Source organism: Numenius arquata, chromosome 1 (genome assembly GCF_964106895.1).
Source record: "Numenius arquata chromosome 1, bNumArq3.hap1.1, whole genome shotgun sequence".
NCBI lineage: Eukaryota > Metazoa > Chordata > Aves > Charadriiformes > Scolopacidae > Numenius > Numenius arquata.
Window position 1 is genome coordinate 65,486,827 of NC_133576.1, and position 16,385 is coordinate 65,503,211.

Consider the following 16,385-nt stretch of genomic DNA (forward strand, 5'->3'; position numbering starts at 1 on the left):
TTCATTGATGTGACTTCATGATGTTCTGTTTATTATTTATGTTTGCATAATTGCATGTGTTAATAAAAAAAAATAATTCACCAGAGATACATAAAATTAAATGGTTGGTTTTCTCCCGGAGCAACTACAGACTATGCTTTTACTTCATGCATATTTCTGACACAAGGAAATCAGTTCTGCTGAGCCATCTGATCTGACATTGAAAAAGTATATTGTTAATTGTATTTTTTCTAGAAAGCGTGTTTGTTTGTTTTTAGAGGGGAGGAGGAGATTACATTTCAAATGCACTTCCAGAACTTTGTATGGCTCCCCATCATCCTCAAAGACAAAATGATACCCAAGGATTTGAAATTGAATATACAGGTCAATGTCTCCTCTTGCGGGAGGACTGTTCATATTTTTTGTTTGGTATTGATACCGAGGCTCATCTGCGTTTATGAAACACCGCCAGCTCTGTGAATGAAAACCACGGCCTCAGTGCCAGATGCCGTGTTTCCTGCAGCCGAAACCAGCCGTCTACCAGAAGAACTGGTAGGCAGGACGCGCTCTTCTGTCCCAAGCACTCGGCGTCTTAAAAATAAGGCTGGGGGTTTAAAACACCCAACTTTTGAGATAAGCCATGCGATACAGTAGGTATGGCTGTGAAGAATGCATCGCGGAGGCTGGTGTAAAATTGAGGCTCCGGATGCAGGAAGGCTTGGTGTGTAATTTGGAGAAACTGGTGTTTGCGAGCCCCAACAGGAGAGCAATGAGCCCGAGGGATGCCGCAGGTGACGGGGCAGTGCCCGGGGGGAACGGTGCCCACGGGATTCAGCAGCAGCCCCCCATCCCTGCCAGGGAGTAGGGAAACCGGGCGACAACTCCACGAGCCCTTCCAGCCGCAGGATTCCCAGACACACGGAGCCGGCTGCCTCCTCCCCCGCCTGGACACCTCACCGGCTTCCAGCAGACCTGGCTCCAGCTCTCACTGCACCCAATCAGCCGGCGGCCTGTCACCCTCCCCGCCATCCGCCGCCTACCGCCGCTCCCCTCGCCCCCTCCCCAGCTCTCCGGCGGGGGCCGAGCCGCCGGGCCGCCGCCGCCGCCGCCCCTTCCCTCCCCACGCCGGCCGCGCCGCGGCCCTTCCCCCGCCGCACATGCCCAGAAGGGCGGGAGCGGCGGCGCGCCCGGGCGCTGCTGTGACAGCGGCGGCGCTTTCCCTTCCGCTGGCTGGGGGCCGCGACGCGCTTCCCCCCGGCCCCGGCCCAGCGGAGAGTCCACCGTGCGGCCCACAGGCCGCCCGCCCGCCTCGCTGCTTCCCCGCCTCGCCCCGAGCCCGCCGCCGCGGGGCGGGAGGCGGCCATGTCGCTATTGTCTGCGCTGGTGCCCTTGCTCCGGGTGTACCGCATCGGCCTCCTCGTCATCCTGCACCAGCTGCGCCGCCGCCTCCCCCTCCTCCGCCCGAGCTGTCCCCCGGCCCCAGGTGAGCACCGCGGGGCGGGGCGGCTCAGGGCCGGGGAGGGGAAGGAAGGGGGCGGCAGCAAGGGGGAAAGTTTGCGGGGAGCGCCGGTGCCCCGGGGAGCGCGGAGCCGGCACCTGGCAGCCCGGCCCGGCCAGGACAGCCGCGACCTTGGCCGCGGTAGCGACGGGTCGCCCGGGCCGCGCCGCTTCCCCCGCAGCGGGGCTGAGGCACCGCGGTGGCTCCGGCCGCCGCCGCGATCCTCCCCCGCTCCCCTCCGCGGGCCGGGCCCAACGCGCCGCCCCGAGGGGCAGCGGCCCCAGGGGAAGGGGGGCTGCGGCTGGCGGGGCGCCCTCCCCGCCCCCGCCGCGCCGGGCCCCGCCCTCGCCGCCGCCGGCGGGCGGCGTGTCCCGGCCCCGTCCGGCCCCCCCCCAGGGTCGCGGCCGCCCCGGACGCGGGGCGGGGCGGGGGGCCGGGCCCGGGAGGGGCGCCTGCCTGCACGCCGGGCTGACTGCGGCCTCAGGAGACGGCGTGGGGGCTCGGCGGGCCCGGGGGGTCCCCGCTTCTCCTCTTCCTCCGGTGTTTTTTATCTGCCGGTTTCGCCTCAGCTAGACCTCGGCTCAGAGCCCCGCGGGCGCAGCCTCCCTCAGCCCAGGTAGGTGCCTGGAAGGCGGCCGGCAGCCCTCCCGCCGGCCCGGCTGCGGAGCCCGGCGCTGTCGCAGCCGCCACCCGCCGTGCCCCCGCCCCACCGCCGGCCCCGCTGCCGCTCTCTGCCCGCTGGGGCGGCTGGGACCGCCGGCCGCGGCCTCCCTGCTCCGGCCGCTCCGGGAGGGGGACGTACCCGCTCTCTGGAAACTGAATTCTTCGATACCGGCTGTCACTCGCTGACAGCCTCTGAGCTGACAAGTGAGTGGCACTTGTCGTCTTCTCTGAGGGACTTCAGGTTAGTTATCGGTTGGAGAAGTTGTGTTTTCGCACTTTTCCAATTTGGGTCAACAGCGTGCGTAAAACCGACTAGAGGAAACTTTGAGTTTGCCAGAAAACACAGATCTGAATTTCCTCTTTCCCTCACGTTACTCTTGAAGACTTTAAAATGCTTCTGAGTTTATAAACTTCCAGAAAACTACGAGTCCGGATGGACGCGTAGGGTACCGTCAGAGCTGAGCATACAACTGCATGCACATCAGTGCCTTTAACTTTCTCCGCTTAGCAGCAAGTGAGTCTTTGTGGCTCTGTAGGTAGTCTTAACCAGAGGAACAGTAAAAAAGAATAACATTGAGAGGGCACAGTGTTTTGGGAAGGAGATGGGGCAGAGGAGGAAATTGTTTTAGAGAATATCTCAAGTACTGGGGAGGAGATGGGACAAGTACACCACATAGTAAGAGCATGTTTGTGCACTTCATCACACATGCTATCCTTGGGTAGCACTTTGTCTACTTTTTATCCATTCCCGATTGTTCTGCGATAGGCTGGGATTCTCCTTTCTCATTCTCAAAAGACAGAGATAAAAACCCCAAACAGAGAGAACCCTGGTGACAAAAAGGACAGATGTGTGTACAGTTTGAAGTCATCTGAGCATTTTTCTAGCGTTAGTTTTTCTTGGCAGAGCAAAGCTGGGTATTGTGCCTAGGGTGTGTAACACTTTCCAAATCTTTTTTCGAACCACAGAGAAACAGCATGACGAAAATGTGACCGGAGTGTTTTGTTGCAGTCTGCTCTTAGCTACTATTTTTTTTTTTTTTTTTTTTTTTAAAAGGTGTTGAATTTGGAAATGCCAGGGGAAAGCAGTGAAGATCCAACCTGGGAGATGTCAGCTGCCTGAGTAGGACCAGGGCAGATTTGACAGATGTGGAAAGTTTTCTTTCAGCTCTGACTTGGGGTAGTTTCTTCCAAGGACAAGTAGTTTCCTCCTCAGATAGTTGTTTGTGTGCAGTTGCCTCTTGGCAGTTACCTGCTGCCTTCCTTCAACTCCTTGTGTCCAGCCATTGCTTAAAAAAGTGAATCAGCTTGTCAACGGGAAGTGTTTTTTTTTTTTGCCCAGAGTAACCTTGTTTCCATAATAACTTCAAAATAGCGACTGCAGTGCAACAAAGAGTGAAAGTGTTGGTTCGAACATGCTTAATTAAAGCTTGGATCAGTAAACTGCACTTGCTGTAAGAAAACTCCAAGTAACTTTTCCAGACACTAACCTAGGAAGGTGTGTATGCTTAACATTTTCTATATGTTTTCGATGGGGTGTCCAAAACTTTTCACCAGTACAGGCATTTTATTATCAGGGTGCCTTTCCTGGGGAGAGCCTGGAGGGGGGAAGCGGGGCTGGGGAGGGCAGGGCGGCAGAGTCAGTCCTGCCTCCCATCCCATTGCCTTGGCCCCAGTTCCCCCATCAGAGTTCCCAGTCTTCATGCGGCAGCGGTGCAGCTCTCCTGTGGAAGGTTTAAAACTGAGGGATGCCGGGTGGCTCGTCCTCGAGCTCCGTGGGTGAGCGAAGGGGTCCAGTGTGAGTGCAACCCTTCTGCCTCTGAATTTTCCAAGCAAAGCTTGCTTTCTTGAATTTGCTGGGAAGAAGTGTTCAGAATTTCAAGCCAAGTAGACCATATTAGTTTTGTTTTCTTTTCTTTTCTTTTTCTTTACCCTAACTTAGAGTTGCATGCTCTTGGTACATGTGCTTTCGCATGGCTTTTAAAAGTCACCATCTATTCTATCCCATCCTACTGGGGTTCGTCTGATTTTTATAGATGGGATTCATGACAGTTTTTTGGGGGGAAAGAGGGTAGTTTGAGGTCTGAAATCTTGATTCAGTGCAATAACTTGATAATTGTTTTGATTTTCAAACTGAAAAGATAGTACTATTTGCTAATGAATTGACCCTCCCCTCCTACCCCAATACGGAGTAGGAAATTTGGTCTGAAACTCTGACCTTGAAGCTCAGGGAAGAGAAATAGACAGCTGGGAGGATAAACGGTGTGCAGTCAGTGATTGCTTTACTAACTAAAATCATTATGTGCAAGTAAAGGGGAACTTATGTTTAACTTACATTAAAACATTTTCCAAGTACTAATTGCATAAATGGTGTAACTGCCAATATGTAGTGTAAATTGTGTTAGTGTTCAGAGGTTTAAACAGTTACTAGTTTCATTAGAAGTTACTGCTTGGATGTTGGTGTTTTTTTTGTAGTGCTTAATCTTAATTAATTGGAAAAAAAAAAAAGCCCTGTGTGACTACAGATCTTGATATCAACAGCTTTTTAAAACAAAAATCTAATCAGTCCATTGATAAAAGACAAACTAATATTAATTGTGAGACCAGGATATTAACACTGGAAACGTGGTCACTGAAAGTCAGCCTACTGATAACAAAAGTGGTTCATATAATAACAATAATAATAATAATCTTTTCTGATATTTTAAAAGCTTCTCAAGGAATTTATTTGGCATCTTTTTCCTGGATTTTCTCTTCTACTGTACAACCTTCATTGAAATTTAGTAGGGGAAGACTAAATGCTGACTACTTGGTAGTTTTGAAGTCTTTGTAGTAAAATTTGGTACGTGTAATGTAGAAAAGTGTCTCTGGAGAAGGTGGTAGCGTGGCTGAAGTTCAGAAGACCTAAAAGCTGACTCCTGTTCTTCCTAAAAGTGTATGAGATATCATTCATATTTTTAATTTGCCCCAATTTCTAGTTTACCAGTATCATCATTTGTACTGAGTTTCCTTACAATAATCACAAAATATTAAACTAGGAACATGCTTCTCTTAATTTCAATTAATGTATTGAGGGCTTTTAGTGTATATGAGTAAAACATAATGATAGACCGAGCACTTCCTGCTCAAAGCCGTACAAGCTCTAGGTTGTAAAACATTCAGAGAAGCAGACCAGGTAGAGAAGCAACCAGATAGGAAGGATTGTCGGCAGGCAAAAAAGAAAGTTGCATCTAAGAATTAATCCCTCTCTCCCACGCACACACCTGAAAGAGTTATTTAGGTAGTTTCAGAAGTGAGGAAATGCTCATTTTCTGGTTGCCCCTGCGCTGGATGAGGCAAGGCTGGTGCGACAATGATACCTACCGTGTAATTAGCGAGGGTGCCATCGCTGTGCATGCACAAGGGGCAGAGCTGAAGTTGCAGGGTGGCTGCACACCCCGCGTTTCCTCACATCCCCGTGCTTGGTTTCACAATCCGAGTGACTCTCATACGGGGTTTTGAACCTATTTTCTTCGTCACTGGGGAACCAGAGCCCTGCCTGGTGCAAGGGTAGCATCGCTGCCCTCCGCAACGCACATCATCCCTGGTGCTTTGGTCCAAGCCCTGCCCTGGAGAGGTGAGTCATGGGTTTGTGTTAGGAGAGTGAGGGGGGTCTGAGAGGTGTGAGGAGGCAGCACAGCCCGCCCCAGGGAGAGCGGGGATGAAGTGCTCGGGCCCTTCCTCCTCCTCTTCTTCCTCCTGCAACAGCTCAGTCTGCTGCGAGGCCAGCAGAAGGATCCTGTCTGCAGGCTCTTAAAAGCCTCGGCCCCAGTACTGGCTGGTGGTGTTGGCCAGCTGCGTGGAGGAGGCGAGGGAAACAGCAGCTTCTCCGAAGGTGCGCTCTGTCTCAATGTGGGTGGGAGTTCAAGGGAGAAAGGAAGAGGCGCGTTTGTAGCCTTAAGGCTTCTGTGTGCAGAAGGGTTTTCAGCAAACCAAAGTGGCACTAGTTGTTTTAGCATGGAAAGTTCGGCAAGCTAAAAAAACATTTCCATCAGCTGCCCTTGTAACAAGCTGCTGCACTTCCCAAAGGCAATGAGGTGCCTCATTCCCAATGGATTTTGTTCTGCAGGCTGCTGGTGTCTTCAGTTTGGCTTAGAGTTGAAGCTGCTCTGTTTTTTTGCCAAGCCTAGGCTATGAACACTGTGTTTTCAGCGAATGAGGGAAAAATCACCTCCTCCTATAGAAAAGTGAGAGATGTGGGGGTTTTGTTGTTTTTTTGGTTTTGTTTTTTTTTTTTTTTTTCACAGGGCAAGTTATGCTGTATAGCACTTGAAGAGAGGCAGGGATGATTAGCAGTTTATACTCGAGCTATTAGGACAGCTGAAGTGTGGTTTACAGCATTATAATAAAGGCTCTGTTATGCTGGCATATCCTTAACTGTGTCAGTGCTACTCTGTGCTACTATTGCCAAGTGCCAAATCCATCTCAAAACGATGGCAAAGCTGTGACATACATAAAAATGAAGGGTGGGGTGAGTCTGTAACACTCCCTTGCTCTAAAATAGCTTGCATTTTATCAGTCCGTGATGAACTTTTTATGATCCAAGGTGTGTCATACTAATTTTAAATATTAAAGACACATCGACTCTTTTATTAGAGTGGCTTTCAGGAACTGCCACGTAACTGCAAAGGAAACTGTAAGATTTAATGAAATACCGTGAGCCTCTGTACTTCCTCAAGACACCGTGTCATGGATTGAAATGGAAAGATCTAAAAGCAATAATAATACATGCTGATATGAAGTATTTTGTCAATGCACAGTCTGACGCTATGGCTGAGTTACATCATTGCACATTACACCACTTTGTCTTTCAAAATCATCACTTTTTGTGGGATTGCATACCTTGGTGCTGTTGATACGCACAGCTCTGGAATTAGGCAGCATTACCATGTTGAATCAATAGTTTATCCTGGCAATTTAAAAGGAGGCACTGAGTGAATCACAGCAGAGGGCATGCTAGCAGTCAGAACATTGCCCCCCTCAGGAAAAAAAAAACAAACAAACAACAAAACCCCCCCCAAAAAAGGTCTATACCCAGAAGTAAATCTTCAGAACAAATCCAGTAAACTGCTTGCCCTGCATCTCTCATTCTGCTTCTAAACAAACAGCTGTGTTTTAATAAATATGTATAGTCTTGGTAAACCTGGCTTTGGTTTTTCATTCAAGACATTCAGGAAGTGCTGCAAATGCCAGCTATAGTTCAGAGAGGAAAACGTCTTTTCTTGGAATGTTCATCAACGGCAGAAAGCACACTGGAGAAGCTTGCACACGTACATTTTTGGGGGATATTCCCTTGCAGCAATATGAAAAAGTCAGATTGTTTCTTCCTCCCCCAACCAGCCAGTCTTAGCACCTGGGGATTTCTGGGCTTGGGCGCCGGTGCAGCTCCTGAGGAGCAGGGAAGGAGCAGTGCCATTGCTTTCGGGCTGCCTGCAGGGATGCTCCTGATGTTTCTTTCCTGCTCCCTTCCCCTTGGTTTTTGTGGAGGAGGTTGCATCCGTATTTAACTAATGGCTTCCTTCTCCTTCCTAATCCTGGCCAGGCCCCTGGAGAAGGGCTTGTTGCTGTCACAGTGGCTCAGCTGGTGGTGTGGAAGGAATGGAGAATCATCAGCATGCAGTCGTGCTGTGCTGTGGCTTGGCTTTTTGGTGTAGCGACATCAGCCCCGCTGGGTGCCAGCTGCCAGCACTGTGCACAGGGACGCTGTAGGGCTCAAGTTGTCCTTGCATGTGACTGTTTGCACAAGAAGCGTTTTCCTGTGCAGATACTGAGGTACAGTTTGCCAAGTCTTGCCTTATCGCCACACTCATCTCTAGAGTGTCACCCCCTCCCGACTTCTGTAGCCTTTTGAAGAAAGTACAGCAAAATTATTTTCCAGCTGATCTGGATAATAACATTTATTAGTGCTTCACTGTCTGCTTTTCCTGTAATTATAATGCACTGTTATTCCAGGAACCACAATTGTGAACTAGTAGTTCAGGAGATGGCTTTGATTTCAGAACGACAACGACAGGAAAGGTGTCAGAGGCATATTGTTGATCTGCATGTAGGTTCAAACTCCTTTTCCTTTTATTTCAGTCAGAAAACATCTTTACATTTCAGAGGAGCGGATTAATGCCATAATTTGCATCACAGATTTTTTTTTTATTAGTTTTTGTTTTTAAAGCAAACCCTGGAACAGTTAGATTGAGCTAACAAAATCTCTTTCAAAATAAACAAACAATAAAACCTTTGCTCCTTCAGTATCACGTTTCAATTGAAATAAATGTTAACAGTGAAGTTCAGTAGCTCTTAGGCAAGAGGATGTTGGGCCAGCCCTAACTATCACTTAAGAGGCAGAAAAACGCTATAGCAGATGACCAGTTTGTGTGACAGTAATGGATCAACTCTGTGGTGGTGGTTACGCTCTCTGGACCCAGAATTACGTAATTCCAGAAGAAAGATTTACGCAGGTCTTCTAGCTCAGTTTCACAGCAGAATATGATATATTAAAACCCTTCTTAATTTTTGACATTCTGATGGGCTTCTTGTAGGTCACACTTCCTGCAATTCTCATCTTTAAATTTGCAAATGTAATTAGTAAGGTAGGTTTCTTGATACGTTTGCAGAAACGCTGATTTCACATAGTTAAGTGTGGTCAAACTTGTGCTTTCTCATTGTATCTTTATCTTACTGCCTTTATCAGGTACTCATTAATGAGTGAAGGATCAAAAGGTGGGACGGTGGCCAAGAAGCAATGGAGAATAAAAGTTTAGAAGGTTCCCCATCAGACCTAAAGTTAGTGGCTCACCCAAGAGCAAAGAGTAAAGTGTGGAAGTACTTCGGGTTTGATACCAATGCAGAAGGATGCATATTACAGTGGAAGAAGATCTACTGCCGTATTTGCATGGCACAGATCGCCTATTCAGGAAACACATCCAACCTTTCCTACCACCTTGAGAAGAATCACCCTGACGAGTTCTGCGAATTTGTGAAAAGTAACACTGAGCAAATGAGGGAAGCCTTTGCCACTGCGTTTTCAAAAATCAAGCCGGAGTCCTCGCAGCAGGTCATTCAAGATAGCCTCATCATGAAGACCTACCAGAACTACGAAAACAAAAAGCATCAGGAACTGACATCTGCAGTCATCAGTCTGATTTGCGAGGGCATGTATCCGGCCTCTATTGTTGATGAACCCACTTTCAAGGCCCTCTTGAGAACAGCAGACCCCAGGTATGAACTTCCTAGTCGAAAGTACTTCTGTGCAAAAGCTATTCCCGAAAAGTACAATGCCACTAGAGAAATTGTGCTGAAGGAGCTCACCGGGATTCTGTGGTGTGGCATCTCCACGGACATGTGGAGGAGCGAAAACCAGAACAGGTCGTATGTGACCGTCGCGGTTCACTTTCTCAGCAGCAGTCCTGCCAACTGCTTGGTGGTGAACTCGCGGTGTTTAAAAACGTTTGAAGTATCGGAGGATAACACCGCTGAGACTATTACACGAGTCCTTTATGAAACGTTCATTGAATGGGGGATCAATACAAAAGTCTTTGGTGCTACAACAGATTACGGTAAAGACATTGTGAAAGCTTGCTCTCTCCTAGATATTCCCATACAGATGCCTTGTTTGGGGCACACTTTTAACGCAGGAATACAACAAGCTTTTCAGCTCCCTAAACTCTGCAGCCTTCTTGCCAGGTGCCGCAAACTGGTGGAGTACTTTCAGCAGTCTACAGTTGCGATGTACATGCTGAGCGAAAAGCAGAAGCAGCAGAACATTCTCCACTGCATGCTGGTAAGCGACCGTGTTTCCTGGTGGGGAAGCACACTCGCTATGCTGCAGCGCCTCAAGGAGCAGCAGTTCGTCATCGCAGCTGTCCTCGTGGAGGACAGCAACAACCACCACCTCATGCTGGAAGCCAGCGAGTGGAATACAATCGAAGGGCTGGTGGAGCTGCTGCAGCCTTTCAAGCAGGTTGCAGAGATGATGTCTGCTTCAAAGTACCCCACGATAAGTATGGTGAAGCCACTTCTCCACATGCTTCTGAATACTACCCTGAACATCAAAGAGAATGATTTGAAAGAAATCAGCATGGCAAAGGAGGTGATTGCTAAAGAGCTGTCAACCACCTACCAGCACACGCCTGAGATAGACATGTTTCTCAACGTTGCAACTTTCTTGGATCCCCGCTACAAAAAACTGCCATTCCTTTCGGCCTTTGAGCGGCAGCAGGTTGAAAACAGAGTGGTGGAAGAAGCAAAAAGCCTGCTGGAGAAAGTAAAAGAAAATACCTTTAGGACTGAAGAAAAACTCTTCGCTGTTTCAGAAGAGCCTCCTGTGAAAAAAATCATCATCTCCTCTACTCCTCCTCCTACCAGTGTCATCAACAACATGCTCGCAGAGATCTTTTGCCAGACGGGAGGCGTGGAAGACCAGGAGGAATGGCACGCTCAGATCGTTGAGGAGTTGAGCAACTTCAAGACCCAAAAGGTCCTCGGTTTAAACGAAGACCCGCTGAAGTGGTGGTCTGACAGACTAGCGCTGTTTCCAGTTTTACCAAAGGTTCTTCAAAAATACTGGTGTATTTTGGCCACAAGGGTTTTCCCTGAACGCCTTTTCGGTTCTTCTGCTAATGTTGTAAGTGCAAAGAGAAACCGATTAGCCCCAGCTCATGTGGATGAGCAGATCTTTTTGTATGAAAACAGTCGGAATGGGTCCGAGGCAGAACCGGAGGATGAAGACGAAGGAGAGTGGGGTTTGGAACAGGAACAGATTTTTAATTTAAATGACTCGGTTAATGTAAACAACAATTTCTTTAATATCCGAGACAGTGGGTTTTTTTAACAGAACTGCTGCGGTACATTTAATAACAAAAAAGAAAAGGTATTTGTCTTAAGTTACCAAAAATACTTTTGTTTTATGCTATGAATGCTGTAAATATTGAACAGTTGTAACAAACTTGATTTAGCTTCCATTGTCTATGTTTTTCCCACTGTCTTAAAACATGAATGACTTGTGATTAAACAGCACTGAAATGAATGAGGAAATAAATTCGACAAAGACCGTGATTTCTGACTGTGGCCCAGATTTCAGAAAGCACTTACCCATGTGCTTCCTTTCCGCTTGCTTCAGTGGGAGACAAACACATGCTTATGTGCTTTCTATCATAAAAATATTTTCCTGAATTAGGACCTTAAGCGAAGGAGTTTCTAAGATTTATGTCTCCATTTGTAAATCCTGTGTGACTCCAGATGTTAGCTTTAAATTTTGGATTTTAAAACAATATTTTTAAAATCCGTAAATCTGAGCAGCAAAGATTTTTAGAGTGTAATGATGCTGTGGAATGAAAAAAGATCTTGAGCCTGATTTTCTTTTTCACTACCTCATGTCTTAGGCCTGGTCTATGCTAGAAAAGTTCAGCTGGTATAATTCTGTCAATTAGGGGACTGATGTGTTATTATTTTAACTGATACTGTGCTGGCATAGGCTGTAGTGTGGATGCACTTATACCGGGTTAAGTTATTTTTTCTTTCCAGTGTGCTGTAAATGGTATAAACACTTCTAAACTGGTATTTCTGTGTTCACATTAGTCCGGTTTTACCATTTAACTGCAACAGCTAAATGGCAAACCCTGCTTTTTTTTTTTTTTTTTCTTTTTTGGTGTCTAGGCAAGCCCTGATTGTAGTCTCTTGTGCTTTTACAAAGTGGTAGCGAAGCGTGCGTGGGGTTGGGCTGGCTTTGTGTTACCTTCGCTTGGTGCAAAGCAGGCAAGGCATCGGGTCCCTCCACGGTGGAGGGAAGGAGAGGGCGGCGAGACGTGTCCGGGCCGCGGGTCTAACAGTCTGTCTGTGTTATAAAATCCTTAACCTCTTAATTTAAACGGGGACTTTGTCCAGGGAGCTAGAAAATTTTTGTTGGCAAGAAAAGCAAAACAAAAAGCTTTAATATTATGTAAATATATTTAAAAGAAGGGGACCCCTACATTTCCCCACATGTATTTAGTGAGTCTTTAAGATTGTTTCTTATTATGTTAGCACTTAAAAACTCCTTTTTTTTTTTTCTCCTGTCTTTTTTTGATTCAGTTTGTAGAGTGGACTTTAGTCCAGTCCAGTCTAGTGTTTGAGTACTGTTTTCGATTAGTTGTTGTGTATTGTAATTGTTCCCTTTGTGTCTCTACGCCTGAGTGTTTCAAGCCCTTTTTAAGAATTTGGCAAACAAGAAAGAAACAAAAGAAAACCAACCCCAAGCCCTCCGTCTCTTATGAAATACTACAGGTCATAAACAAGATTAGAGTTCACGCTTGGCATGGAGTGGGATGGCAGCCCGCAGCCAGCATTTTGAGGTTCAACAAGGCCAAGTGCTGGGTCCTGCACTTGGGCCACAACAACCCAATGCAGCACTACAGGCTTGGGGCAGAGTGGCTGGAGAGCTGCCTGGCAGAAAAGGACCTGGGGGTGCTGGTCGACTGTTGGCTGAACATGAGCCAGCAGTGTGCCCAGGTGGCCAAGAAGGCCAACAGCATCCTGGCCTGTATCAGGAACAGCATGGTGAGTAGAACTTGGGAGGTGATTGTCCCCCTGTACTCAGCACTGGTGAGGCCCCACCTTGAGTGCTGTGTCCAGTTTTGGGTCCCTGACCACAAAAAAGACATTGAGGTGCTGGAGGGGGTCCAGAGAAGGGCAACGAAGCTGGTGAGGCATCTGGAGAGTAAGCCTTATGAGGAGAGGCTGAGGGAGCTGGGGTTGTTCAGCCTGGAGAAAAGGATGCTGAGGGGAGACCTTATTGCTCTCTACAACTACCTGAAAGGAGGCTGTAGAGAGGCGGGGGTCGGTCTCTTCTCCCAAGTCACAGACGATAGGACAAGAAGAAATGGCCTCAGGTTGTGCCATGGGAGGTTCAGATTGGACATCAGAAGAAATTTTTACACTGAAAGGGTTATTAAGCATTGGAATGGGCTGCCCAGGGAAGTGGTTGAGGCACCACCCGTGGAGGTTTTCAAAAAATGGGTTGACATAGTGCTTAGAGACATAGTTTAGTAATGTGGGGGGTTCTTTTGTATCGTTTTCTTTTTTTTTTTTTTTAATCGGAGTTAGGTTGATGGTTGGACTAGATGATCTTAAAGGTTCCTTCCAGCCTAGTCGATTCTATGATTCTGTGATTTTTCCCTGAGGTGCGGAGGAGGACTCTTGGCATTGTCCAGTTACAGTTAAGGTTTGCTTGTGGTTTTGGTTTTGTTACTGGTGTCTCGCCCCCCCCACCTCGGCTTAAGTCTACAACTATGTCGAGGGCAACCTTTCTGGAGCAAGGTCTGTTGAAGACGGGCCGTTATTGTTCTGGAGGAAGAAAGTTTGGTTGGTTGGTTGGTTGGTTGTTTTCATCACTGTGGTACCCACAGACGTTTGGTTGTAGAAAGGGCCCAGCCAGGAGGAACAGAAAAAAACATGAGAATTTGGATGGAATTGAATGTATTGCCAAACTGCTTGTTTATGTTTTGGTTTAATAGTTTTTGCAAGTTTGAGGCCTCTGTGTTTTTGTAGGTGGTGGGAAGGGGTGGGTGAGTGGGTAGGAAGGACAGAGGTTAGAGTAAAGGAGTAAATAATAGTCAACTACCCAGGCAAGTTTAAGAAAAATGCATTTAACAGGTGGTGTGGCCCATGTTTGGCTGTCAGTAAGGCCGGGTTTTCACTCTCCAGCCCCCTGAAAATTAATTAGCACTTGTAAAAAGTACACGCACAGTGCATCCCGGTGAATGTTGCTGCTCCAAGATGCAAAACTCCCGCAGGTGCGTAGGTAACCTGTGAGGGTAGCAAAGTCAAATAGTGGCAGGGAGCGCGATCCAGCAGGTCCCTTTTTGATGTTACCCGAGCTCTTGTAACACCCCTGTCTTGGTTTTCATGTCCATTGAGTGCCAGCTGGTGTTGGTCGCGTCCGCTTGCACCGCCTCCACCTGCTGCCACCGCTTGAGGAGCTGCGCAAATGCTCGTGCGAGGCGTGCGGGTCCTCTCTCACGTGAGCGTAAATTCAAAGCCCCTGCCCTCGCAACCAAGGCCGAGCCCAGAGCACCGCTTCCCCCCGTCCGCCGTGCGGCCTGCCCCTCTTGGCAGCATCCATCTCCCGTGTCCATCTTCGTCCTTCTAGGGCTAAACGTACGCCATGATGCTTACAAGCAGTTTTACTGAGATCGGTGCGATGCACTACTCTCTTCCTTCCAGCTTCCTTTTATTTTTTGGTATCCAAAATCAAACTGTAGTTGGTTCAATTGATGTGTCCGAGTTCTTTAAAAAAAAAAAAAAAAAAAAAAAAGGAGAAGAAAAAAAAAACACCAAGAAACCCACAAAGCCATTGTTAGTCCTACCCATTGTCTGTGAGATTTTTATTTAATGTTCTAAGCCTGGAATACTGTTAAATAAACAAAAAAAATGAGTTAGTTACTAGATTATTTGTCTGATGTGTGTTCATATCTGCAGCACTTTATGACTTTGAACTCTTCTGCAACAAGGGGAGGTTATATTCTAAGGTTTTGAAGCTATGCATTTTTTTTCCTTTTGAACCTGTAAGTTATTTAAAAAAAAAAACGCTGTATAAATCTTTTGGATTAAAAAAAAATGAAGATGAAAAATGTCAGAAGTTTATAGATGGTTTCTCTCACTTAAATACGTGTGGTGTTTTTCATTTAATGACATAATTTTCTGTTGTTTAGTTGGGTGGAGAACCAAAGTTGCAGAGCTGTTTTAAATATTGCTACAACGTGAATTAAGCTGTGGTGATATTGCCAAGGGTGGGCCCAGAACACATTTCCAAATTACGCTATTAAATCAGATTTATGTTCATGTTTCTTGACAGCTAATTTGAATCCACAGCCTAATGTTTCCCTTTCTCTTCGGTACAGATGAGACATCTTTTTGGAGGGGCAGTAGAGGAACTTCAGCTTTTGAGTGCTTTCATACTGGAAAAGTACATTTTTAAGCAGGCTCTCAGAGTACATACTTTGTGTCAAAAGAAGAATTGCCTTTTGCCACCAGCTAAGTATTTCCAATTCAGGATTAAAATACGGTGGCCTAGACAAGGTTTCTTAGGGTTAACAACGCAACTAAAGGGAGTTTTGTGTGACTGACCTACCTCTGCACGTTTCGCCTCTCTCTGCCATCAGGGATTACTGTGAAGACAAAAGGAAAACCCTGAACCAAACTTAAGTTGAAAAAGTGAATTTTTCCAGCAAACCACGTCTGAGATGCCTTGGTTTAAATGAAGGGAGTAAAGTTCTGGATTATTTGTGAAAAGGGTGTATTATTTTAAGTTTCTGTCATAGCAGTGTATTAGATGATTAATTTGGAGGGTTTTCTTTAATTAATGTCATGGTGGTCCAATTAGCTTTACAGGACCATTTGTATGCAGGTGGAAATATTAAAAACAAAAGAAACACTGATTGGTTATTTGTAATGTTTTATAGGACCTCTGAAAACTTAAAAGTCACATGTAGTTCATGATTTTTTCCTTTTTGTGCGAGAGCTCAAAAGGAAGGGGCTGCCTGAGGACATCATTTCTGAAGCAGGATTGAACACGGAAGTAGTTCATTTTACATATTCCCTGACAACTGGGTAAAAGAAACTTTATGCTGGAAAAATTGCATTTTAGTCTCTGCACGCTGTACTCCTTTCGGTGGTCACTATTTCTGAATGTCCTTCTCAGAGGATGATGTCTTTCTGAAGGTCTTGGTGATCCCACTTGGTGGTACAGTGCTGTGTAGTCTAGGCTGTCTTTTTGGCTATGCTGAGAAGACTGTCTTGCTTTGGCTCCTGCTTTTGTTTATGTTTTGTTGCTTTTTTTTGTTTGTTTTTGGTTATTTTTTTGGTGTCTCTGATTCAGACTAGTCATCTGCCAAATTAAAGATATGTTTTATTTTTAGGGGATATAGGCAAATTGCAGAATTGTTTTTTCTTTTTTAATAACATTATTATTTGGTGCTGTAGAGAGCATTTAAAGATACAGTGTAATTTTGCATCTGCCTTAGAAGCACATCATTAAAGCATGTCTAATGACTTGATGTTACTTAAACTGGAATTTCAAAACATCCCTACAGTTGCTGTATAATGCTGTCATTTTTACATACAAAAGCATTTCCTTTAGGTTGAACAATAAAAATCAATTAAATATATTTTTACTGTTTCTACAGTCATTTTCAGTGCCCCTGCAGTTGGGTTAAGAAACCGCAAGGGAAGTGAGTTTACT

At 46.4% G+C, this 16,385-nt stretch overlaps 2 protein-coding genes across 2 annotated transcripts in view; both read left to right on the top strand.

Moving 5' to 3' along the window:
• Positions 1 to 1,136: 1,136 nt before the first annotated feature.
• DHRSX (dehydrogenase/reductase X-linked) overlaps positions 1,137 to 16,385 on the top strand; it is a 171,222-nt gene continuing 155,973 nt past the window's right edge. Inside the window, 2 exon segments of the mRNA XM_074150955.1 lie at positions 1,137 to 1,231; positions 1,233 to 1,462. Of these exon segments, the coding sequence (XP_074007056.1) occupies positions 1,137 to 1,231; positions 1,233 to 1,462 (325 nt within the window).
• On the top strand, positions 8,913 to 11,015 carry ZBED1 (zinc finger BED-type containing 1). The gene has a single exon (XM_074150944.1). It carries the CDS (start codon positions 8,913 to 8,915, stop codon positions 10,998 to 11,000), a length of 2,088 nt encoding a protein of 695 aa, XP_074007045.1. The 3' UTR covers positions 11,001 to 11,015.